Consider the following 26,145-nt stretch of genomic DNA (forward strand, 5'->3'; position numbering starts at 1 on the left):
AATATTTAAAAAGCCCTCTGAGTCCATCTGTTACAGTACCTGATTAAGGCACTGAATGTTCAGGGTATTTGGTACATTTTTGAACATGTCTGCCTTGGGAAAGACTTTTTAGCTGATTTTAAAATGATGGCAGAATTTGTTTGAAATTTGTGAAAAATGTTTCACTTGTTCAGGTCAATAAATCAGAACCAAATTCTCACTGTTATGCCCCTGTCTGGACCAGTGGCGGAGGAGCACTGAGATCAGAACTGGACAGGAGTGATGAGTCCAGCCTTGTATCGGCATGGTTAGGAATATAGCCACCCTTTATCAGTAAATCAAGGACTTGCCTAAAGCACAGAGAGGTCTCATACCAGGTGAGTGATTAATAATACTCATTTTTTGGATAGCCACTCATGAAAGGGGATAGCGAGTGGGTACAAGATTTATGTGCTGGGAAATCTGCATGGAAAACCTGATCACAGGACATCACCGTTGTGGGTCATAAATCTAAATGACAATGTGTGCATCTGGTTGTTAAACAATTATCTCTGTACAAGTGATAGGTGGGTATGGAATTGCAGGGGCTGTGGCGTGACACAGAACCAAAGGGAATCTCTTGATGTGCCCCATCCCGGCTGTTACACGAGCTGCCGCTCTGGCTTTGAGGAGCCCGTTGCTGTATCAAAGCTGCTGTCGCTTGTGTTGTTCCAGGCAGCGAATGCATTTGAGGGTGAGCATCTCTTATCAGTAGTTCCCATGCTGGTGACTGGTTTGTCCTGGTGATTGACAGCTGTGATAATGAGGTTATTGTGAGGACGCAATCAGTGCACAGAAATGTTTTTATGTCTTGTGCTCTGGGATCTTGGCCTTTTTGTGTCCTGAGAGGCTCTGTCTCTAGTTGGCTGGGCCAGAGCAAAGGGCAGAACATGAAATGACTGTACAAGAAAAATCCCTGTTGCTTTCTCATCTCTGCATTAGGTGGCTCGTTTGCCATAGCCTGTGTAGAGCTGTTTGCTAGTTTTCTAAGCCTTTTTATGTACCTTTGGAGTGAAAATACCTGGAGAGCAAGGCAAGTCCATTAGTCTCTGTGAACAACTGGTTGTTCCTAGATGCTTCATTTCGAAGTAAATCCCCTTTCCTGCTCACTTTGTTGGTGTTCACTGAGCTCTGTTGACTTAGCTCCTGGTTTCCATGCAGTGGCTCATTGCAGTCCAGTGCTGGGTCCCCAGGGAGCCTTGGATCTGAGTCTTGGCTGATACCAGAATAAAATACTGAGACAGGAATCTGGTGACTGGGCAAGGGTGGTGTGGGGGAAGAGGCCATAATTCTGCTTGCAAGGTTTGGCAAACAAAGTTTTCTGTATATATCTTTTTTATTCTCTGTTTTCATCTCGCTGGAGGTGTGGAAGGTTGTTTTCCAAAGCACCACTTGCACCAGGCAGAGCTCCTGTCTCTTAGGGACAAGATTAAAATCCACCAAAATGAAATGTCCTGGAAGGTATTGAGTTGTCATTCTCTGGTGCTTTGAAAATTGACTTGCTGTATATTCCTGCTGCGGTGCAGAGCTGATGGAAGTACCTGGCTTGCTAGATTTCAGTATGAATGCAAATGGGTGGTGAATAGGAGCCACTAAATGCAGAGGTAAAGGAATGTGCTGGGGATGGTCCAGGTTGTAAATTGGATCATTTTGGTGTCTATACTGAGTCATTAAGACTAGAATGGAATTCATGTTTTAGCTGATAAGACTGTTGGTGCGTGACTTTTAATTTAAAATCTGTATGTTTCTTACTGAGATTGGACTTCCCTCTGGAATATCCAGCCGTGCCTCTGAAATGCTTTGTAGGCATTACTTATAGAAAGTAGTGGGGATTTTCCATCCATATGCTAATATTTTGGTGATCGCTATTTTTTAGCCATATCCAAGAATGAAAATTCTGTTTCTTGCCAGAAGGAATGGTTGAGCCCATTCCTGACCTTCTGTATGACTCAAGATCCTAAACCCAAAATTAATCCTGAACCAGGCATATACAAATTTGAGCAGCTGCAACTTAGGTTATTTTATTAACATTAGTTAACTGAAAAGTGCTTAACTTGACATGCTCCTGTGCTCACAAATGTTGCAGTCTCTCTCAGACAGAAGGAACTGAAAACATCTGGCTCCTTGTTTGGTAAAGTAAAGGGCCAGGAATCTGCTGAGAAGCAAAAGATAAGGAGCACAGCAATGGAGTGCCACAGTGTCACCAAAGTGCAAAGTGACAGGAGATGGACCCGTTCATGTCTCTCCTGCACCCATGGTGCCCTGGGGACTGCAAGGGGCTGGGGTGCTGGATGCTGGGGTCTGTCACAGAGTGCTGTCACCACGCAGCCGCAGGTGCCAGTGGCAGCTGGGAGCTCAGCTGGGCTGTCACTGCGGCGCTGGCGTGGCGGGAGGGCGCGAATCACTGTAGGACAGCAGATTCCCCCAGCTCCCAATGCAGGCAGATCCTCAACTTCCTCTGGTGAAAATGGCCAAACAGCCAGCAGTTCAGCTCCTGCACTTCATAAGCTTCTTGTCCCTCTGTCAACCAGCTCGCTCCTTAGCCTTGATGCAGAGACCACAGCTGTCAGTGCCAGGGGACTGAGCCAAGGCCACCTTGTTCCCGACAGCTATGTTTTCCCTGGTGACAGCCAGCTCACGGCGTCGGTGGCTTTTGCCTAGATTATATCTGTGTTTAAGGAGCCCCACTTACTAGATATGTGCTACATGGTGATGACACTGGAGTGATAAGGCAGAGAAGATTAGCGGCCCCAGCTGCAACTTTCCAAATAAAACTTTGATATGCAGTGTAATTTAACTGAACTAAATAATATACAGACTGGGGGCCTGGGATGTATAAGAAGTCTGCACTAACAGGCATTTGCTGTGGCACAGTTTGTTGTCTTTCAGGGATAACAAATACAAAAAGGCTTTCCTTCAGTTTCAATGTCCCTCCTCTCCTCAAGTTTCGTTGTCTTTCCTGACTGTCCACCTACCTCATTCACCTGTTAAGAACCAGGGCTGGAGCTTGATGAGGCAGCGCTGTGTGCAGAGCCAGGATGGTGCTTCTGTGCTGCTGTGAGAGACACCATGAAATGCAGCAGGAAATAATGCCTATGTTGCATTACAAAAAAACCAATATTTTTATCAGAGACCAAAAAGTGTCCACTTCAGGACAGAAGAGGGAGGATCAAACATCTTGCAAGCTCTGATCCATCATCATGTGTTGCATGGTCGTGTTATCAGTCTAAACACTGTCCTGGATGTGCAAATCTCCATGAGCACAGATGTGCTTTGGGCACAGTGGGCTCATTGTCCCAAGAAAAATCGAAGGGAGGTCTTGAGTGATGTCTGGTTATATAGATGTTGCTGCTAAAAGCAAATTCTCCCAGCAAGTAAGTGCAGATTGTTTCTGTTATTGATTGCCACGGTCTCTGCTTCATTGAGACCACATGGCCCACTTTGTTTTTGTAGCTGCCTTTTATTAAAACTGACAAAGAGGTATCAGCGTTTGAAAAGATGAGTCTTGAGAGTCCCCTGGGCAGCGTTTTCATACTGTAAAGTGATACTGGCACATTTGATCCACAGATGCTTTTAACACACTAATAAAACAAAAGCCTTCCTTCCCAGGGTGGTCTTCTACACTGCAGAGCTTTCTGGTTTTGTCCATGCTTAATGGGCCAGACCCCAAGAAATGGAGAGAACCTGCAATTCCTCCTGCTTTAAACTGTGCTCTCCGGATTTGGTCCTTTGCTGTAAAGTGCAGAGAAAAATTTCTATGTGTGTAGTTTTTCAAAGTATATTTTGCTGCTTCATTGAAGGCTCGTGATGTATTTTATATTCACATGGGTTATCTATATTGGCTTTGAGTATTCCCAAGACTGGCAGGAGGGAAGCTTTCATCCTTATTTCTGGTGACCAGCATTTACAGTTCCTACTCCTCTCCTGTTTTTGTGATACCTGACTTCATAAGGAGCCACTCAGAGCTCTCTTTTAACACATAAACCAGAATATTTTTGGTTTGGCATTATATTTGAAGATATCTAAAACAATTTACATCTGAGACATTTCATATTAGGACCCATCATGAGTGGAAATGTTTGACCTCAATCTGTCTGTGCAACAGCTCCTGATCTGTAAATGGGAATACCATCTTCTCTCATTTTGAAGAGGCTTTATGAAGATGAATTAATCTTCGCAAAGCACTCAGATGTCAGAGTGATGAACACCACAGAAAAGCTTGGGGGGAAATAAATAGTGCTGTCTACAGAGCAGGCTGTTAGTAGTAGCCGTAAATAAGACATGAGGCTACACTTTGATCGAGGAGACTAAAGCAGATATTGAATACTTGCTGATAAACTGAGCACCATCCAGCCTGTGTCCTGAACAAATCCAGACCAGTGGGAAATAGTGTGTGATTGTGTGATTAAAGAGATATGTTAACGCAAATGAGCAATAGGACCAAAGGGAAGTTGCACCCGGGAGCTCAGTACGGGCTTTTCATTGCTTTCGGATGCTCTGTTCCGCAGCCCTGCTGTTAGCCGTGTGCCAGATGAGAAATATTAGCCACTGGTGAGCATGAATTAATTATTCTTGTCCTGGCCAGCTGATTTCTTTTTCTTTTCCTTTCGTCTGCCAACAAGTTATATTATACACAGTAGGGGCTAAAAGCTTAAAAACATGTCAGGAAAACGTGCTCAGAGCTGAACGCCCCAAAGGGCGCGTTCTTCAGCCAGCAGCCTGCCAAAGCCGAACCCATAAGAGCTGTCAGAGCCACTCTCCGTCCCCATCTCCAGGCTCCCCTGACTCCTGCCCAGTTGCTTGCTGAGGTAAACCAGCCAATAATCCCACTGCCACCACAGCCGAAGAGGAGCCGAGTTAATTTGCCACAGCGGAGACAGCTGAGTGAACATATTTACATCTTTTTGGTGCAACATGGAGCTGTTTGGCTCCACTTTGGTTTAAGCCCTGAGACACCTTGCTTGTCTGCCGTGCTCTTGTCTGTGAAGTGAATGTGCCCATGCCCACAGTCTGCATGGTCCTCCCAGGCCATTTCTAAAGGACAGGCTGCATGTTTTTCGCTTGAACTTGCTCATGTAACCTGATGCTTTATTGTAAGTTTTATTATTGGGCATTTTGACAAAAGCTAAAAAGAGCAGATTTTGTGCCTGGTGTATTTATGTAATGCTTCTGACAGAGGTGTTTTAATCTTGGATTCACAGCTACTATTATGAGGCAGCTTCAGAGCTTGACACGAAAAACCCAATGATAGAGTCACAGTGATGAGCAAAAAATAAACTGCTTTTCAGAGGGGGTGCAGATCCTATTGCATTATCTGGCCTTTGAATTTGCAGTTCTTGACTTATTGTCCCTCAGGCTTTTGGAGAGGAACACAGAAAATCTCTCTAAATGCAGCCTTATTAAGCAACCAAAATGTAACCTACTGATGGCAAATAGGTTGCAAGTAGCTCACCTCTAAAGAAAGCGATGGGTAAGTCCCCTGAAATGTCTTTATGCTCTAATTGCATGCAGTAGAGTTAGGTTCAACTTCATTATGGGCCCAAGGAACTGATGCTAATGGGCCCTCAGCCGGCCCCGTCCAGTTTTCCATGCTCTCGTCTGTTCCGAGACCTTCTGTAGCGAGCCCTTCGTTTGACCCGCGCTGTTTGATCTGTCGGGCTGCCTGCCCTATTCCTGAGGCCAGTAATACAAGCAAGCGCTCTGCTTTTACGTATGTTAATAGGGATCACAGGGAGAGCAGACCCCCGTGGTCTACCCAAGGTGCAGAGTCTAAAGAGCTGCTTCCTTACTTGCTAAAATAAGCCTCTCTGCGGACACTTGGGGGTCTTGGTTTAGAGGAGTGGGAGCATGGGTTGAGCTGAGCCTGCTCTACCCAGAGCAGTGTTCCCGTAGGGCTGGAGTTTGGAGCTGACTCCCTCCCCTTGCCCAGGGATGCAGGAGGCAAAGCAGAAAGCTCTGCAAAGGCTCCGAGTGCTGGGAACGAACGCAGCCTGCTCCTTCCACCCTGCTCAGCAGCTCCGCACTTCTCCTGTGCTCGTCCTCTCTTGGCCTCCTCCTGCCTTCCCCTTCAAACAAGTCACAGGAACGAATTGTAGTTGAGAGTTCATTCTGCCCCCTTTTCCCTACCTCCAAGTCTATCTCTGCCTATTCTGATTGTAAGATCTTTGGGGCAGGGACTATGTGCTCGCTGTGTTTCTGCAGAGACTATCTTAATTAGGGATCGTTTTTGGTTTGTTCTGCCATGATAAAAGCGATTCATAATAATACTGCAGTAATTCAGACCAGTCTCGTTGCATTTGCTTCAAAAGGGACACTCCAAAATCAAATGAGAGTACATGAGATAAAGATCAGACCAGCTGTAATTACTAGTCTGCGATATCTCATTTCAAAGCAGAGCAGTTACGTGCAGTAGTAACTTGGTCAGCTATTATTGTAGGGGAAAAACCCCCACAAAATATTTTTACAGAAGTATCTGTGCAAAATAGCCACCAACGTTAATCAGACAAAGCATGATTAAAGGCTCTTAAAGCATGATTGGAGTTGCCAGTTTTCATGAGATAATTAAGATGCGGGTTTGGTATATACATTCTGGTGATCTCATTATCTTCATTATTAATTAGTCTCTGTTCTTCACATTTCAGCTCCAGTTTCTTATCATTAGAGTGACTAGCCTGTGAGCAATGCGCTGGGCAGGTTCAGAGGGAGGATTCTGCCTCTGGAACAGCAGAGGAGGTGCCAGCCTTTGTTCAGAACTGCTCCAGAAGAAATTGCAGTGCTTTGTACCAGATCAGCAGGTTGCTCTGCCATAAACCCTTTTAACAATGTACCTGCCCAGCCTTTCCTGGCCAGGAGCCTCTGGTTTCAGCAGCCACTCTGGCTGCTCCTGGGAGCCAGCAGAGTTTGTCATTTAGACACTCAGCTCTGTATTTAGCAATCTTCCTCCGAGTACTCAGATATTAATATTTTGCCCAAATTTCCTCTGGCATGCTTCTGCAAGCACCTTTTTCAGAATGCTTAGCACTATTTATCTGTGGGATCTGGCAGGACCAAGCATCCTTTTGCCAGTGTAGCCATCTCTTTTCTGTAGTAATGGGGATGAAAGTCTCCTCTCAATTAACAGAAGGGTAGTTGTCACTCTGCTAACCTCAAACCCTGGACAGGACTCAGAGTACGTGTACTTTGCAATACCACTGTGTACAAGTTGGCATTTGGTAGATGTGATTTAGGAAGAATCAAGATGAATTAAGATGGAAATGGAGTGTGAGGGAATGCCCTGCTGTTTTCAGGGACCAGTTTTTATGGAACTGGAAGAACACTTCTATGATTGTATGGCTTTCCTTTGAAAATCAGAAAATCTGCTGTCGATGGAGCCAGAAAACACCATGCTCATGAGAGTCTCAGTGTGCAGATCCCGTTCATGCAAACTAAGCATGAAGCCTGGAGCATATTTCAGTGTCTGTGCCCATCTGAGCCATTACTAACCTGCACAGATTCCTCAGCTGCCTGAAATCATGACAAGGGAACAGGCCTCCGGTCTCAGATGGGAAAGACATCTCATGCGACATCTCCTCCGGTGGCGCTGACTCATTGGAGTTGCAGCTGCTGGTCCTGCTGGGCGGACGCTGCTGTCCCGGGCGTTTCACGCAGACGTGCAGCCCTTGCTCACCACCCTCACTGCTCCGAGGCACGAAGCACTCGAAGGTGTGTGTCACTCCAGGTACAGTTCTCATTCCTCCAAGAGAAGGCATTGATGGCCACCTGCCCTCTCTTGGCCATGATAGCAAGCCTTGCTTTGGCCTTTGTAGGAAACAAAGTAATATTAAACACGAAATTATCACTTTACCATGAAATATATAAAAAATAAGGGTTTTGTCTCAATGGAGATCAAAGTCAGCCAGTAACAATCTCCACTAAATCAGGCTTAGCTTTAATGAAGTGAGAAATGGACCTGTATTATCGTTATGGTTATTACTTAATAAAGTTTTTATACAGTCATTCCTTAATAAGAAGAGATTGTTTAAAACCTGCACATTTTTTAGGACCTTTACTGAGGAACATTTCTATCAATGAGACATTTATGCCTTCTCAATTATTACTGTGTAATAAATGGCAAAGCCCTGAGTAGCACACTGAAGAATACATTCAGCAGCTCTACCAAACAGGTGTACTTAGGTTCTTAACATCTCTGTTATAATATTAGTCTTAACTGTTGCTGCTTTATCTGTTAGACATCTATTTAACACTTTGTTCATCACAAGCTACTGAAAATATAGCTGTGTTGGCTTAATAATTCTGTAAGTATCAAGAACCATTTCACAATGTGCTGTGATACTGCCTGATCGGTGCAGCAATACAAACACTTCTGACTCGCATCTTTCAGGAAACCATTAAAAATGTACCATGCAAGTAATAATGTTATCATCATTATTTATTCTGCAATGAACATACAACAAGAGTTGACGTACAACTATCTCTTTCAAAATGAATACTGAAAGGAAAAGCAGATTTTAGAAGTGTCCTACTTAATGAGCGGAGAAGTTGTCTGTCCCCAGATCTGTCTTGTAAAAATTCCTTTCCTGTTAATTTAGATTAATGAATAGGAGGAGGTCTGGGCGGTGTTTTTGATCCCTCTTACACCATTCATCATCAGCTTCTGGCTGCAGGGTCCGGCTGCCAGCGCAGGGAGTCCCGGTTCTGCTGGGGACCTGCCCTGACCTCCTAGACACGGGGGGACGGCCGTGTGTCGTGGCTGAAGGGGCATTTCGCTTTCATCTGCGATTACACTTTATTACACTAAAGCTACAGCATCCCTGACCCTTCCAATGCTTCTCTGTTCAGCAGAGAGGGAATTCTGCTCATTTTCTTTCGATGAACTGGGTAAAGGGTCAAGTTCAGTGAATTGCTTTAAGCTTTGCATATAAGAATTGAGACTAAGGAATTTCTTTTTCTCTTCTTTTGCTTTTTGAACAGCAATATTTTACACTTAGAAGTTGCTGGCTGCAATGCGAAGGAGAGCAGGCTCAGGGACACGCGACGTTAAGCTGGTAGATGGGTCTGAGTGAAGTGTGAGCCAGTGGGCTTGCACTGCCCGCTTGGGTCTGTTTTCTTCTCATTTCCTTGTCCTCTGCTCCACGTTACTCCTGGGCCTCTCTCCTCTCTGGAAAACGTCTTTGGACACAGTAAAGTCTGAAAGAGAGTAGAAGTATAAAATACTTAAATGATCTTTCAGTCAGCATCTCCGTAACTCCGTATGTGAGCGCTGTCACTAAAGTGTGGCACCCACAGCTTTGCGTAACTGTTTTGAAATACCCAAAGTTAACTTTAAAAACAGGTTTTGGAACATGACCAGATCCAATGGCAGGGTGACGACTGGGGCTTCTTCCGTTTTCCAGATCTTCCAGTGCCATTTCGGTTGGGAGGGAGGTGCTGCTCTGGTGGCCGAATCCTGCAGGACGATGCTTGTTTCTGTGTGCCACACTCTGGTGAAAACTGTGACAGTGGGTAAGGGCAGAGTTTGGCTCTGGACTGAAAGCGTTTGTTTGAATACCACCCTCTGGCTTTGAGTCTTCTGCAAAGCCACAGAAACTTATTTTATTTCTTTAATTTTTTCTTTATTAGCACAGACAGCACAGTAAATGCAACTCTTATGAGGCGTTGCAGGAAAGGAAATCACACGTCTAAGAAATTGAGTGAATTTAAAATAAGAAAGCTAGTGTGAGTATTCTCAGCCTCTTTGTTTTGCTCTGTCTTGTAACTAAAGGGATTAAAATCAATAGCAAAACAGACATCACTTCCTAACGGGTCATTTTGAGCAAAACTGAAGAATTACACCCAAAACCACCAGCGGGGCCGGGGAAACGTCACTCAGAGAACTGCAGAGGAACAAGTTCCTCACAGGAGGAACCAAATTGAACAACAAACTCGCACCCCCCGCGTGGGACGGGGACTTTGCGCCCACGTCCGCCCACCCGTGCAGCTAGATGTCGTCACTGTGACGTCACGGACACCCCCGTCGGTACCGAACCCGGGACCCCCGCGTCGCTTAGCAACGGCGGGGCGGGCCGGGCCGTGCGCGCCGCCAACTGTTGCCCGCCGAGCGCGATCGCGCCGCCGCCTCCGCCCGCCTCCCGTGCGGGGCGGGGACCGGGACCGCGACCGCGCGTGGGGCGGTACAGGCGTCCTGCGCCGGGCCAGGTACGGGCGCGCTCGGAGGAGGAGGCGGCAGGCGGCCGGTGCCTTCGTGCGGGGTGAGGCCGGGGGTTGCGGCGGGGCTGGGGGTTTCCACGCCGCAGCCGCGGGGCGGGCGCCGGGCTGGGTTCCTGTGGGGAGCCCGCCCCGGAGCTGCGGCGGGAGGACGGGGGAGCGGCGGGGCCGCACCTGCTCCGCGCCGCAGGTGTTGCGGTGCCGGTGGGTGTTTGCGGCTGTGCGGGTTACGGAATTCCAGCGGCTTTGGTGTGCGCAGAGTCGGGGGGTGGGAAGAGCATCTCTGGGAGCTTTCTGCTGCGGTAGCTGCGTTTTCGTGGTTGCACGGGGCGTTTTGAAATCCAGGAAATAACGCGGGTCTAGCGAAACCGTGCTGGCTTGGTTTTGGTTTTTTTTTCCTGTCTTGTTTGCTCAGGGAGGGGTTTTTCTCTCGAGTCATGTACGCTGGCAGGTTGGGCTCACTGGGGAAGCCGGTCCTGGAGAGCTCTGGCAATACTTCTACATCGGGAAAATGTAAAAGCCTGTGTGGCTGTGTCTTGACAGCCATATGTGGTGAAATGGGGGTGTCGGGGAACAAGGGGGTGTCTTCCTGTGTTAGCTGAGCCTTGTGCAACGCTGGAGCCTGTCACCTGGAGATGCCCAAGTATCAGGGCTTTACGTCTTTAAAAGGGGAAGAGGAGAAAACAGTACTTTTTAAGGGTAAATGCAAGCAAGGGGCTTGTTCTGTAATTATTTTCTGTGGCACTGGTGATGTGTTTGGGCTGCCATTACTTATTGTCGAATGTTTTTAATACCCAACTGTGGTTCTGAATGAATTTGCTGGCTCCGGGATGCCGGTGACATAACCAGGAAAAAATGATTTGTGGTTAGTATGTGGCTGTCACGACAGTCTGTTCTGTGATTACACATGTGGGATGTAGCCCTGATGTGGGACCTGCAGCCCATGGAGTTGCCCTGCCCCTGATGGGCGTAAATGAATAGAGTTGGGCCTGCGCTGTATGTGGTCGGCAGCAAAAGAAAGCAGTTCCCAGTATGGATCTTGCTCTGAAGCTTTCAGCCCTGGGAGTGTAGATGTTAATGGTTCTGGGTCTGGAGGTGTTTGCCAACGAAATGGTAGAAGTGACCTGTGGCAGCAATCCCAGGGCAAGCAAACGCCGTCCCAGCGCTGTGCCGTGATGGTGCCGATTTCTGGGTGGCAATTTAATGTTGCTGCTTTGGTAGGAGCAATACATCTTCTGGAATAGGCTTCCTGAACATGGACTTTGTGGTACCTACATTCAAGCTCTCATACTAGTATTATTTGTGATTCTTTTGGTCCCCTTTAATATGGTACCGTAGCTGCTCCTGTTAAAAATAGTCTTGCCAATCAGATGTGGTGCGGAATGTGGGCTCCCCAATGATGGGACTGGGTTACCCTTCCCTCGTTGTTTCTTGGTTCTCAGTGAGAAGTGTGAATTTGTTTGTGATGTGAGTGATTTTCTGCCTGTGGTCCTTCTGATTTTGGGGAGAGGGAAATAGGACAGTGTCACCACCAGGTATGTGTGGAATATTAGACACACAACTGGCTACAGGAGACTGTGGAATTTCTAGTGGCTATTTGGCAGCGTCTGCCCAAATTGAGAGGAGTTTGAGCTATTCCTGTTGCTAGATGTAGCCTTCAGGCAGTTTAAAAAGTTCTTTTAATAGGCTTCTTTTAAGTTTATTATTTGAAGAATTAGTGCAAACAGCAGCAGATCTCCCAGGAGCCACCTGACGTGCAGATGTTTCTCAGCTGTGGTCGTCTTGTCGGGGCTGTTACTACCAGAGGGGCTGGGGAACCTCAGCCATGTGGCAAAGGCTGCAAAACAGAACACTTCCCATGCCAGTATAGCAAGGGGAATGGACCAGTTTTGCTTCAGTTATTGATTAACCAGTCCTGCTACGTGTGTTGAGCACAGCTTGATCTGATCTCTTTCAGTCTTTTGAATACAGTGTCCCCGTGAAATATTTTGAACAGCTACAAAACTAATCATGGGTTGTTGCTGAGTTAACTATTATCCAAACTTCAATATTCTCAAACGCGTGCCATGTTGGGGTAGCTGACCCCTCAAATTCTGAATTGCAGCGTAGAAATGTAATTCCTTTTGTTCTTTCTATAGTCATTTAGGTTGATCGCTGCACAGAACACCAGACAGGCTCTGTAAGTGCCTCCTGACAACATAAAATGGTGCTTGGGGCACTATGGTGCAGCAAATACTGCTGGTTAATAGTGGGGGTCTCTGGATATGGCTCTGCTTTGAATCTTGTTTTCAGTGTGCAAACTAATGTTGTTATAAATTCTTTCTGTTTGGTCCCTATCTGTTTTGTCTGTGCAGGTTCAAGGTTGGAAACATCTCCTGCATGTGCACAGCTGTAAACTCTAAAATAAGCCATGTTTTGTGTTTTACCATATAAGTGAAACAACAGCTTGTTGACTGTGCCAGAGTTTATCATCACTGGGTTCTTAATTTGTGTTTGTCATGTGTTGAGTGCTGCGAAGTGCTTGGCAGCCTTGCTACAATGAAGTGTGTTCTCTTCACTGTAAGAAAATAAAAGAGCAGGTATGCGAGAGCCCTTCTTTAAAAATAAATAAAATGCCTTTTATAAATAGGTGGGGAAACTGAACATTTTTAAAAATCAATGCTTGTAAACTTTGCTGGGCAAAGGCTGCAATTCCAGTTATTCCTGCAGCAAAAATGCCTTAACCTGTGGTTTGCCCAGCTGAAGAGCAGCCAAAGTCCTGGAAAACCTTCCTCCTCCTAATCAAACGCTCTTCAGAGCTACTTCAGTATTTCTTAAACATGAAGTAAATTATTTTTTAGGCTTGTCTGTATTCAGACTGACCAATGAGCTCTGGGAAGTGTTTCCATATAAACTAGAGCAAAGCCACATCCTTAATGCTTTCCCTTTGCCTGCCAACATAAACTGCTCATCATCAAGCATGGCTGGATTTCTTACTGTGCCGGGGAAACTCGAGATGTTTCTCTACCTCTTGGGGTCTGAAATTGCTCCCATTCCCCAATCATTCCTCCCCTCTGGAGACTGCCGTGTAATCTAACCCGGGTGGGCGGAAGGACAGAAATACAATTTGTGAGGCAAAAATCATAGTTTCTTTGTTTTTCTTTAAATGTTTTTATTTCCTTTTGTTTGCTGGAGGCCAGACTTCCAATAGTATAGAAAAGAAATGCAAATATTATAGTTTCCAAATTCTTGGGGGGAAGGGAGTTTGACCAGGGCTCTTGTAAATAATTAGCTTGGACACAGGCAGAATTGTTCCTGTGTGGGACAGATTCTTCCTGTTCTTCTCACTGTGTGTGTCTCCCGGTTGTCCTTGGAGGAGCCTGGCGTGCCCTCCTCGCCCAGCCGTGGTCCGGAGCAGCACCCAGTGTGCTCCAGGAGATCTACACCCATGTGCCTGCAGCACCCGTGTGATGCAAGTTTTTTGCTGTTTACCAAGTACCCAACTGGGGAACCTTGAGGCTTGTTAAGGAAAACAGACTGAGCTCAGCTGTCCCTTGGTCAGCAAACTCCAGTTGCAAAGAGCATCATGTAACTTACCGACTTGGTTAATTAAGGAACTGAACTGAGAAGCGAGTGCTGGTCTATGCTTTAGGCTTAAAATAAAGACATTTACTTGCAAGAATCCTCCAGCTCTCTCTGATAGGGGTATGGGTGTTTGCTTGTAGTATTGCTTCAAAATAACGTAATTTGAGCTCAGCTGTCACCCTGGGTCTTAAGGCTGCTCTATACTGGGGCAGCTTTGGAGCACCTTTAACTGTGAACTGCAGCTCTGCGTTTCTTCTGCACGAGGAATGTTGTGACATCTGGCCAGCTGTTGGCCGTACGGTGCCCGGGGCACAGTGATCTTCATAATTTGTCACCAACTGTCCATGTCAACATAATGATGAAAGCCACTGCTGGTGATATACCCGTGCTGCCTTCACTGGCCTCCTGGCCCAAAGGGGCAAGTTTGACAGGGCAGTCCCAGAAAACCATCCATGGTGAGAGTTTGACATTTCCTGGCCTCCCTCTCTGTGACTGCTGTTCTGACTTTAAAAATAGAAGGAGATTGTCTCATCTCAAGGCAAAGACTTCTCAAGAGGGTTAATTATGTCACACTTATTATCTGCTCTGCAGATCTTTTTAGGCAAATATCATGAATCATTTTTTATTTTAGCTGTGTACGAGCTTTTCAAACCCAAGGGCTGCAGCAGCCCCGTGTGTGCTGCAGAGGCGGCGCTGCTGATCGTGGCTCGTGTCACCATCCAGCTGCCTAGAAGGGCCACAATCCTGCTCTGCAGACATCTGGGAGCTTGCACAGTCGAATCATTTCACACTAGAAATGTTACCAGACCTTTTCAGATAGTATAGTCTCATTTCTGCTCCTGCTGGAGTGGGCACCTTTGGAGTTTGTGAGTGAGGCTGGTGACATCCTCGTAGTGCCCCTTCACACATGGAAACTGTCTTGCAGCTCAGAGCTGAAAGTGCCCGGATCAATGTTGGAACAAGGTGCCAAACGATCCCAGTTTTATTCTGAACTCTATGGCTGATGTGCTGGCCCTGTCCACACTGAAGGTGAAGGGAATGTACTCTTGTTCCTGACGCTGCAGACTAGCATCTATTTTTCTTTGCAAAGGGATGCTCCCTGCTTTGAGCCTTCAGTGGTGGCTGATGAGCACACGATAGCCCAGGAGTGGGAAGCGCCCAGGGACCAATGGAACACAATTTCAAAGTAGTGGGAAAGAGCTTTTTGTTTAACTTTCTTTGGAGGATCAAATCAGCAGTCTGCTAAATTCTTTTAATGTTAAAACTTTCAGAGCATAAGCAATGACCTGTGAAAAGGAGCGCTTGGATCTAGACCCTGTGTGTGATGAGGTCTGGCATGTCTATTATGGCCAATTAAAGTGACAGGTAGAGGAGTGTAAACACTGTGACTCCTGCCGCTGGCTGGCTGCTGGGACTGCCTGCCACCTCTCCTTGGAAAAGGCCCGTTGGTTTGAGCTGCCTACACAGAGCACAAAGCAGCCTTTCAAAACCTCTGTGCCCTCTGCTCGTGTGGTTCAGCATGAACAGCCCAGAAGCTGGAGCTTGGGCTTTCAGTCAAAACCTGTTGTCCTTGAATTGCAGGATTGTGTGAGATGCAGATGTTATCTCGCAAGGAGCAGAGGCTGGCGGTGCTCGGCAGCACGGGCACAGCTTGCTGCTCCCTGGGGACTCCACCAGCTTCCCAGGATGCTGGCCAGCACCGGTCCTGGATTTGGATCTTGGGAGTGACCTTGCCCATAGAAGTCTCTTCCGATACCCACAGCAGCATTGCGTGAAGCTTTGCCTTAAACTGAGCTTCAAATATTAGAACCGAGTCACTAAACAGACAGAGGAAACTATCGCATTGAACAAACTTAACTTGTGGCCATAAAATAGCTTCTTATTTGAACAGTTTAGTAAAATAACTATGCTCTGCACACTTGAACTCTGAGAGATTTTAAACTCCCGGCTCTGTGGGGAGTCTTGGTGTTCTTCCATGTGGCAGCAGGAAGGAGATGGGAGCAGTTTTGGTGATTTCTTCTCTCCCCCATCAACCTGCCTGCAAGCTGTGTCGCTGCCACGGCAGCCCCTGCTCTGCCTTGTGCTCGGCCGCGTGGGTGAGAGCCGCAGTCGCTCCGCTTCCTTGTGGACACAGATGCAGGAGTGTGGTCTGTCTCGCTGCTTCTGCATTTTCCTCTTGCGTAATTTCTGCTGTTTCCAGTCAGATCAAAGGGTAGATCAGCATCTCCCCACCTCTGCCTTGACAACTGAAGGGGAAGGAAATAAGTTGAGGGAGAATCTGTGCTTTAAAAAAAGGTCATAGCCTAGTTGGTGTAAATACGTAAATGTTTGTAGAGGAGTGATGTGTTTCTGAAACACATTGGTGAGAAATCCTTCACACGCTTCTTTCTTACCCAGTAACCAAAACAATATGTACCTTCAATGCAGTGATTGCTTGAATCAAGATGAGAGTGTGGATTTTCTCTGCGATGGTTGTGCAACAGTAAGGAACATTTCAGCTGAGGCTGCCAGGTCTGGCACACCTGCATGTGGCACCTGTTCCCTTCCAGTTGTGATGAGGTGACTTTTCCTGCACTTTTGCTGGGAGGAAACCGGCTGGGGAGGGTGCAGGGACTCAGACTTGTGTCTGTCCCCCAGCCAGCACATTCGGCTTGTTGGGTGGGTGCAGGTCAGGGACACGATCCTGGTGCGGGAGCTGCTGTGCACGTGGCATTTCTTGTTTCTAGTCGCGTGGGATGGTTCCAGCTCTTGCTAATCCAGTTGCCCAGGGGTGAGAGACTTGGATCCTCTTTTCTTCCTGGTGTGTTCTGGAATACTGGGAGGCTGTCTAAATGTCAGGGGTGCTGGTGATTTGGCTGTGATGGGAGCGAATTTTAACTGGGCTTGCTTTTCATCATGAATGTATGAATGTGTGCATGTCCTGTAGCCTGTCAGCCAAGTTACTAGCTTTCAGCTGCTCTATGTACATATTTTAGGCATTGCTTCCAAGCTGGGAAAGCCCAGGTCACTGCAGGGCAAGGCAGAGTTGTATTCCCATACCCACCAAAAGCTGACGCGGCCTTCCTGCCCCACAAGGATCAGAAGGAATCCATGGGAATCGCTGTCTTCTGGCTCCTGCTCCTGTTTGGGGTGGCCATGCAAAGGCAGCCTTTGCTTACTCATCTGGCTTCAATGCAGCCGCACAATTGCCTCTTTCGAGGAAGGAATTCATTAGTGGCTGTGAAGTGGCCTTGCATCTTTGGGCAGCAGGTGCTTCTATAGAGCAAACTGTTGCTGAATATTCAACAGTTGCTACACAAGCGTCTGGCAGACTGCCTGTGAAGCACTTGGAGTTATCTCGAGCATCTGATTAGATAAAGTTCTGAGTACTTACTGCTTTAAAGCTACCCGCAGCTATGTTGTGCTGGTGGGACGTTTTGTTTTGTTGGGGGTTTTTTTATATGAATCTTCCAAGATCATAAGCATCAACTTAATCTCTTTTCACTCAGGCAACAAAGAAGGGAACTGCCTAGCAGAACGAGAAACACAGTGATTCATATTCAGGTTGTCAGAACCTCATTCTCTTACTGGTTTCGGCTAATGACATGTACACTGAAAACAAATGACTCAGGATAGAGTTCTCTCCTAATCTTTAACATACTGTTTAAACTCAAGTTAGTTCTTCTAAGGCTACATGAATAACATTTGTTCTTGCCAGCCTCTAATTTGGTACATAAAGTCCTGTAGATACCTAAACTATGAAGGAATAATTAGAGGGGTTAAGCTATGCAATCAGCCTTTTCTTTTTCTTTTGTCTTCTTTTTTTTAGGAGTTTAATTTCCTTAGGTGTGGTCTGTAGGCAGCTTCTGCTAGATGGCATCACTGACACTGTGAGCAGTGGTGAGCACTGAGCCATTGCAGCTTCAGATCTCTTACAGCTGTAGTCAGTAAGGTGTGGGTGCCTGTATATTGTCATTGCCTCCAAAAGCTCAGTTATTGTCCTTTTTTTTTTCCTTTGTGGGGCTTAGAAGGGAAACTCCAAGGGTAGAATAATTAGACTTCGACAAAGAATAGATGTCCCTGCCCAGCATGGGTACCTGCAGCCTGTGCTGTAGCTGTAGATGAGCACTCTTAACGCAGGTGAATTTGTGAAGGTTGGGTTGCCATAAAGTGACAGGAATGAAAAGGGAGCCCTTAGCCTTTGTGGATGACACTGCACATAGAATTGCTGATGGACTTTTTTTAAAAGAGCATCTAGGCTGCTATTATTAGAAAAAGCAAATGTGTGGTGTTACCTACAGGGAACCAAAAGGGAGTTTTTCATGATCTACTTGACCTTTACTTTCTTGTGTTAATTTGCTTAATACCAGTGAGATTTTCCTACTGTAAAAACTTGCTTAAGCAGAGACTTCTCCAAGAGCTCTGAAAAAGATGTGCTAATTGGGAGGCAGGGCTGGGCAAGAGCCATTTCTTCCTTCCCTCCCTAGATTTGCAAACTTCTACTTGAGGGGTCCGCTGTGTGCTCCGGGCCCCTCTGCTTCCCTCTCGGATCAGACTTTTACCAGCTGGTGCAATTCCATAACAGCAATTGGGGCTTTATTGCATTAAACTTAAGAGAAACGGGAGCTCTGTGCCTGTGGGACTTAGTGTGCAGGAGGAAACTTCGTGGAGATGTTAGGTAAACAAACACTCCTGGATATTTCTGAAACATCTTAATTTATCTTAACAATCTTTATTTTTTCAGCACCTACTGAAAAGATCTTATTGCTTGTGCTGTCTATTCATAGATCCCAAGGTACTTTGCAAAGAACAAGAGTGTTGTTACACCTGCTTGTGCATGAGGCTGCAAGGTGCAGAAAGATGTGGGGAAGAACCTGGGGCTGTAGCGGGGCCAGACCTGACTCCATGACCCGTGTCTGCCCTGCCAAACCCCAGCACCCCGACTCCATGACCCGTGTCTGCCCTGCCAAACCCCAGCACCCCGACTCCATGACCTGTGTCTGCCCTGCCAAACCCCAGCACCCTGACTCCATGACCCGTGTCTGCCCTGCCAAACCCCAGCACCCCAACTCCATGACCCGTGTCTGCCCTGCCAAACCCCAGCACCCCGACTCCATGACCCGTGTCTGCCCTGCCAGACCCCAGCACCCCGACTCCATGACCCGTGTCTGCCCTGCCAGACCCCAGCACCCCGACTCCATGACCCGTGTCTGCCCTGCCAAACCCCAGCACCCCGACTCCATGACCCGTGTCTGCCCTGCCAGACCCCAGCACCCCGACTCCATGACCCGTGTCTGCCCTGCCAGACCCCAGCACCCCGACTCCATGACCCGTGTCTGCCCTGCCAAACCCCAGCACCCCGACTCCATGACCCGTGTCTGCCCTGCCAAACCCCAGCACCCCGACTCCATGACCCGTGTCTGCCCTGCCAAACCCCAGCACCCCGACTCCATGACCCGTGTCTGCCCTGCCAAACCCCAGCACCCCGACTCCATGACCCTTGTCTGCCCTGCCAGACCCTGTGGCCGAGGGTCGTGGCCATGGGATGGTGCTGCACCTCACAGCTAGAAATCTGATTGCATGAGCCAACATGGCTTCAATCAATGTTACATGGCATAGACAAAGAATAAATCTTTTGGGGCATCTCTTGGAGTGGTACTTAGGGAAAGTTTCAGGCTTAAGGCTGACACAAAAAAAAAGTGGGAGACAGCATATACACATGTGCTTATTATTGTGTAGTGCTGAAGTGTCTTACTGATGTTACTTGTGTTGATGGAAGACCTGCTGAAAGCTCAGCTAGAAAAGCATCCATATATCTGCTGTATGTACCTAGAGATTTGAGCGCTGCAGGTAAAGCTGTCCTTTTGAATGCTTGGGTGTTCTTTAGTTAACTAAGTTTGAGCTTGTGGGGTTGTTTTGAATTTCTTAGATCTCCGCATGCTGGGAGTTTTCACAGTCTTGTAAACTGGTATTTCAGGAAAAAATGGAAGGTGAGACCTGCATTTCTAGTAGCAGTTTTTGCAAATCTTAAAAAGCTGCAGCTTCTGTCTGACTCCCCTTGTTGAGGTGAGAAAGGCACTGAGAAAAATCGGTGTCATTGTTGTAGAACTTGATTAGTTGTGCAAAAGGAGGTTCAAACCTTTCTGGCTGTAGCCCAGGGGTGTGCCGAGGCTGCGGGGGTGGCTGGAAGCCCTGGCGCTGCAGCTGATGCCGCTGTAACCGCGTCCCGGTGAACGTGCTGCTCTGGTGCCAGTGCCCTGGGATCCCTGGGGAGGGAGCGGACTGTGGGGCAGTTGGGCTAAATACGAGATGTATCCATGAATGAAATGCTTCATTACATACGCCAGTAAACTAAACTTTAAATTTGTGGTTGTCCTAACCTGTCAGCAATAATTCAATGGTAAAACCACCGGTGGAGCTTGCAGGTGAGCTTTGGGTTGGAGCTCTGAGTCAGAGCATTTGCAGGACTCCCTCTGGAGTCACCAGTTATTTGTGTCACACTGGATGGGAATTGCCAAAGCAGTTTTGTGTTGCTGTGTATCAAACAAAGGACAGAGTAAAATCTTCAGCTCTATTTTTTCTTTTATTAAGAATTTTTGGGTGTCCCTCAGGGACAAGCAAATAGAAAACAGCTTGTCTTGGCTGTTGTGAGTGTTCATGGGGCAAGAAGGGGAGGGAAGGGATGAACAGCAAGAGCAGAGTGTTGCAGTAATGAGAATGATGTCTTATTTTAATTGATACTTAATCAAGACATGGTTCCAGGAGGCAAGAACAGATGGCTTTCATTTTTTTTTTCTGCAATCGTATGCATTTGATTGTCACCAAGACTTAACGTAAATGTTTAAGCACTTGCCAGCTCCTTTTTCACCTTACAGATTTTTGCCCATCCTCAAAGTCTTAGACTTATCTGGCCTGGTTTTTTTTTAATTGATAATATTAATGCCTGAAGTCACTGCGAGTTGGTCCTGTGATTGTGTTCTTACAAAGAATGCGTCCTAATTAAAAAAAAAAACGTTGAGGATATTTATTACTCCTAGTGCGTTTTGATTGTAAATTAGGGCAAAATTGACTGCATTTTATTATCTGGGTGTTGTGTCCCTCTCTCCTATAGAAGAGAGACACCAAGCCAGAAACAGTGTTTGAGCCCTTCTGGAAGGTGCAGGCTGCCCTGGGGGTTTGCAGGAACTGTCCTTTGTAAAGCAGGCCAGGCTTTTTGTTTTATGGCTTTTATTCAGTATCACTCTTGCTTACCAGGGCATTCAGAGTGTGGGGTTTGCTTCTCTTGTATCCTCTTAACTGCTTTGAAGGATGATCTGAATTGCCTCCCAATTCTTCTTTTGCCAGGGTGGTGAGATCCAGGACTGTGCCTACTTGGATAGCGAAAGCACCTACAGCGAGTCGGAGCTCTTTCCCGATGAGGACGCGATGACTCTGGCGCAGCAAGAGGTTCACCATGAGTCTGACATGGACAGTGCTATTGAGAGTGCCCAGAGCTCAGAAGCCTCCGATGTGTGTCGGATCGAGGACAAGGACGGTGTGCTGGGTGGCCTGTTTCTGCCTGGTGACAAGTGAGTGGTGGTGTTGCCCTGTGGCAGCCCTGTTTTGAGGCATATGCGAAAGGACCGGGGAGGAAGGAGCCTTTATTTGACTAATCCCTACTGTGGGAGGCTGGGGATGCCTGAAGGATTTAGAAACTTAATATCCATTTACAATATAAAGGAGATGGGTGTCCAGGTCCTTTTAAGTGGCTTAGACAGTCTCAGCCCTGGCTCCTTCTGGCACGTTCTGTGAGCACTCACGGGACTTGTGCGTTGCGTGTTGAAGTGGAGGTGTTGGGTCTCTCCAGAATGGATCACCTCGTTAGCATCCCCAAAAACTTAGCATCTTCTGTGTTCTCATAACCTTACACGCTGTAATTAAAACAAATACTTCCTGCAAAGCAGTGCAGTGTGGGGAATGCTGCTTTAGTCTTTTGTACATCTAGTTGTCTGAAGATGTGGGCTATGCAGATTTGCTTTGTAACTCCCATGTACCAACTTAATTCTGTGTGTTTCTAATTTTCCATAACTTCTAGTGTGCAACAGTAAATTGTGTTTAACTCAGGGTGTCCTGGCATGTGCGCATCTAACCATAGTTTGCTGTTAACACAAGAGTGTCTCTGTAATCCTAACTGGACCCTTCCCAGGTGTGTACATGGAGTGTTGGTAAAAGCTGACTGGGGCGAAGGGACCCATCTTGATTTAATTGTGCTTTGAACCAAGTTAATGCAGTACCGTGGGACAGAGCTCAGCTGGGCTTCCTTTGTAAGCCTCTGCCCTGTCTTCCTTATCCTTGTCATCTTGACTTGTGCCTCTCGAGCTCCTTTCGTTGCCAGGGCAGTCCTCCTCCTCTTCCTCTCTCTGCGTCTCCTCAAGATGCATCTTGTGCCGCCTCATTCCCACCCTCCTGAGTTTCTCAGCTAACTGAGAAACTCCCATTTGCTCCCGTTTGCTCAAGCAATCCCAGAGACTTTCTCAAGATAATTTCAGTTTTCACCAGCTCTTTATCAAACTTATCTCCTTGCCTTGCGATTCCCAGTTCTTCAGTTCTTGTGGTCACTTGTATCCACACTAGACAGTTTCTGGCCTGCAGCTGATTGTGAATTCAGGATCTACCCTGAGCACAGACTATTTCCACCCAAGCAGTTTACAGTTTGGCAAAGCTTATTCATAACTACAAACTGAAAGTTCTAAGCAACATTACCAGGTGGGTCCAGCAGTGGTGACCATTTGCCTGGCTGTCAAAAGAGAAACTGAGCCAGGCAATGCGTGAGGGGTAAGGCTGCTCAACTCCAGTCTCTTGGCAAGTGGTGATGTTCCAGGAGAGTGGGTTTTATGGACAAGTATATGTTATCATCCCAGCTGAGGACTGCTCATTTACCTCCATCCTTGGTGGCAGTGCTATAAGGAACTGCTTCTCAAACAGACTTGGTGTAACAACACTGAGATGAAAACAGTAGTTGCAGTTACACTGATCATAGTCACCCAAAAACTTATTAATACACAGTGTGTCTGTGGCACAGCAATTATTTATGAATAGATGTTAGTGGGATGTGGTTTGCTTCTCACTAACCCAGCCAGGAGCCTCGTTAGGTAAGTTTGATCTATTTCTAGTGTGAGTATTCCTATCTTCATGATCTTCATCCTTTAATAGTGTGCCAGGCTTGACTTGCCCTAATTTCTGTTAATGTGAATTAGATAAATGAATTGCAGGTTATAAATGGATCTCATCAAAACAGGAGAAACAAAAGAGCATATGTCTGAAACACTGGCAAGCTTCCTCTTCTGCTAATTGCTTTTGGAGGGGAGAGATAGGCAAATAATGCTGCTTGCACCATCCACCAAAGGAGCACCATTGCATCTCTTGTTTACGGCTCACAAATGTAGGATTACAGGAAGAGGAATCTCCTTGTCTCTGACAGTGCAGGGCACTGTTAAGAGACTCGAAAGAAAGCTGGGAAGTAATATTGTTGAGCTGCTGAAGAATGACATCAACTGGGAGCTGCTGTCCCATGGCTCAGCTGGTGGAGTCGAAGATAAAAGCACCATGAGTGAAAAAACTTAACCCGGACTGCAGATGGAACCAGTGCTCTGTCTGTATTGCACAGACGGTGGATTCTGCTTTGTAGTGGGAACAGTAATGTGTCAGACAACTTAACACGTGGAGCGTGTGCTTCAGGCCTCAGATGTGCATTTTCTGTAGGGAGAAGTTTGTTCATAAGAACTTGTATGTGTATTTACTGGCTCATCTGTTTGAATGCCTTACTGAGGTGGGAGCTGAGCAAACCTGTGTAAAATAACCTGCCTGTGCAAGCCAGCGTGCTGTGTCACTGCAGGGCGGTCTGGGCTCTGGGCAGGACAATCGCTGTGCACCCTCTGCAGCAAACTTGCTCCGTTGTATGGGGTGTGATGTGCTCAAAACTGCTCTGCCAGCTGCTTTCCTCTGATCCTGCTCTGCTGATCTGTTGACCTGTATGTCCTCTCTCTCTGAGGTCACAGGGTCCTGCCATTCCCTTCCTGTTTGTCACTATCTCAGGTACTTCTCTGGTAGCAAAGTGGCCATTTCTTGTGGTCTGTGTCTCCTCTGGAAGACACATTTTGTCACAAAGGAAGGGCAGGAACCCAGCCTTTGTTAGTTCTGGCATGTGGTGAATTCAGGTTTGCTTCTGGCCACATGAGAGAGGGTGGTTGGAGCCCGTGGGGTGTGGGAGAAGGTTTATGGGGATTACTGGGAAACTCTGATTGTGGAATACAGCAACAGCCTCTGTCCTGTACATGTTCCTCTCACTGTCCCATGCATTTTGGAGTTGTCTGCACAGTTCCTGCATTCAGAGCAGGTCTCATAAGCAGCAGTCTTTACCACCACATAGAAATGATGACTGAGGATTGTCAAGGTGTGCTTTAAAGTGAAACGGCTTGTGTTGATCGACAGGTCACCACAGGTAGCTTGTCCACAGATTCTCCTGCTCCTGTCTTTCAAGGCACCACGTCAAATGTGCACCAGATGTGTTTAGTACTCCAGTTTTTTAGGACAAAATGAGTGGGTTACAGCTTCAAATGAGGGTACAAGCTGTAAAGCTGGAAGATTCCATGTGAGGTGAGATACTATCAAGGTCAGCCTTCGAGACATTTTGACCTCTTGTTTCAGGTCAAGTCCTCACAACCCTTCTGCAGCATCCGACCTCTCAACTTATTCCACCACGTCTCTGATCAGTAATGAAGAACAGTTTGAAGACTACGGTGAAGGAGATGATGTGGATTTTAGTCCCAGTAGCCCATGCCCTGATGACGAGACCAGAACCAACGCCTACTCTGACCTTGGCTCATCTGTATCTTCCAGGTTGCTCCTTATTGATAAACAGTTTTTCAATTTTGTTCTTCTTTGAGCATGGGTGACCATACCAGAGCTTACACTGGTTACACAGACTCACCTTAAAAGCAAAATGTTATCAGTTTATTTTCTGCCTTGCAGTTGACAGACTGCATTTAATAGTCAGAGCTATAGCAAATACGTTGTTTCTGATAACACCTGTTTGTAACCAAGTCAGCTGATGATTTTAAAATCCTTCCCCAAGCAAGGGAATGGATGAGCAGGGTTGGGGAAGAGCTGAGCATGAAGATGCTCTGGGATTTGTCCACTTGGATCAATAGCACATGAAGGTCTCGTGCTTCGTTGCTAACACAGGACAAGCTCAGCGCGTCCCTCTGTTCCGCATGCAGCCCCGTGTGCCACCCTGTTTCAAGCACTTCTGTCATGCATGCAGAGCCAGCACCCCTCTCGCTGCCCCTTTCCCATGACGGCTTGTGTCCTTCACCCCCTATTTATTTGGGTTTATGCAGCCCTTTTCATTCCCATTCCTGGGGCTCTGTGCACTTCATTCCATGGTTGCTCTCTTTTATTTGAGTTAATTTTCTCTTTATCATGCCAAGAGCTATTGTTGTCTCCTCTTTAGACTTATATCCACTTCTCCCTCCCTCCTCATCCTAGGGTTCCTTCTGTCCCACCATCTGAGGGGGTTCGTGTGGCTACTTCTTAGCAGACCGCTCTGTTTTTCATCTTCCTGTCTTTTTCTTGGAGAAAAGATTCTTCAGGTTGCATGCCAGGCTCTAGTGGGAAGATGGGCAAGATGAGAGGGGGACATTGCTGAGGTGGAACATACTAATGTAGCTGCTTTTGCTACATACATCACATGGACCGTGTGTATCTTGTGCTATTCTTCCAGCCACCCAAACTGATTCTTCCCACCAACACCACAACATGTCCTAAAGCCTCACCTCAGATAGGTAGACTTGGCCTAAGACGAGCATTCTCCATCATCACCTCCAAGTTAGATGAGCTCTAGTTAGAGGTGGTTCCCCAAGTGCCTCATCTGTGATTCTGACACACAGTCAAGAGGAAAAACTGTTGTGAGTTGGTTACTATAGCTAGTAACATCTCTCCTTTCCTGCAAACAGTGCTGGCCAAACACCCCGAAAAATGAGGCATGTTTATAACAGCGAGTTGCTGGATGTTTACTGCTCGCAGTGCTGCAAAAAGATAAATCTACTCAACGGTTTGGAAGCCAGGCTGAAAAACTTGAAAGGAAACAGGTAAGCAGCCTATTGCAGTGCTTTTAGCAATGCCCCCTTGGAATGGGACTGGCTAGTAGCAGGAGGAGAGGAAGAAAGAGCCCTCTCCTTCCCTGTGTCCCATTCTGTCTTACAGATCATCGTTCTTACAAAACAGTAAGAAATTCAGACCTTGACATCTGGCCTGAACCAAAATGCAGTTATTCGTTAGCTAATGAAGTATTTTTCTGACTTAAGGTGCAGACAGCATTAATAAACCCAAGTATTTTACCGA

The 26,145-nt window shown here is 46.8% G+C and overlaps 1 protein-coding gene across 9 annotated transcripts in view; it reads left to right on the forward strand.

Annotated features, from left to right (window-relative positions):
* Positions 1 to 26,145, forward strand: part of RAB11FIP4 (RAB11 family interacting protein 4) — a 91,848-nt gene that overhangs the window by 57,625 nt on the left and 8,078 nt on the right. For 2 of the 9 annotated variants that reach the window (XM_021288423.2, XM_013367228.3), the window contains 3 exons: positions 21,109 to 21,332; positions 24,451 to 24,642; positions 25,758 to 25,892. In XM_021288423.2, coding sequence (XP_021144098.2) covers positions 21,109 to 21,332; positions 24,451 to 24,642; positions 25,758 to 25,892 — 551 coding nt within the window. Of the gene's footprint in view, positions 1 to 10,060; positions 10,266 to 21,108; positions 21,333 to 24,450; positions 24,643 to 25,757; positions 25,893 to 26,145 lie in introns of those variants that run through there. The other 7 variants (XM_065034911.1, XM_065034917.1, XM_065034913.1 and 4 more) reach the window with 6 other exon arrangements.

Source organism: Columba livia, chromosome 18 (assembly GCF_036013475.1).
Source record: "Columba livia isolate bColLiv1 breed racing homer chromosome 18, bColLiv1.pat.W.v2, whole genome shotgun sequence".
Taxonomy (NCBI): domain Eukaryota; kingdom Metazoa; phylum Chordata; class Aves; order Columbiformes; family Columbidae; genus Columba; species Columba livia.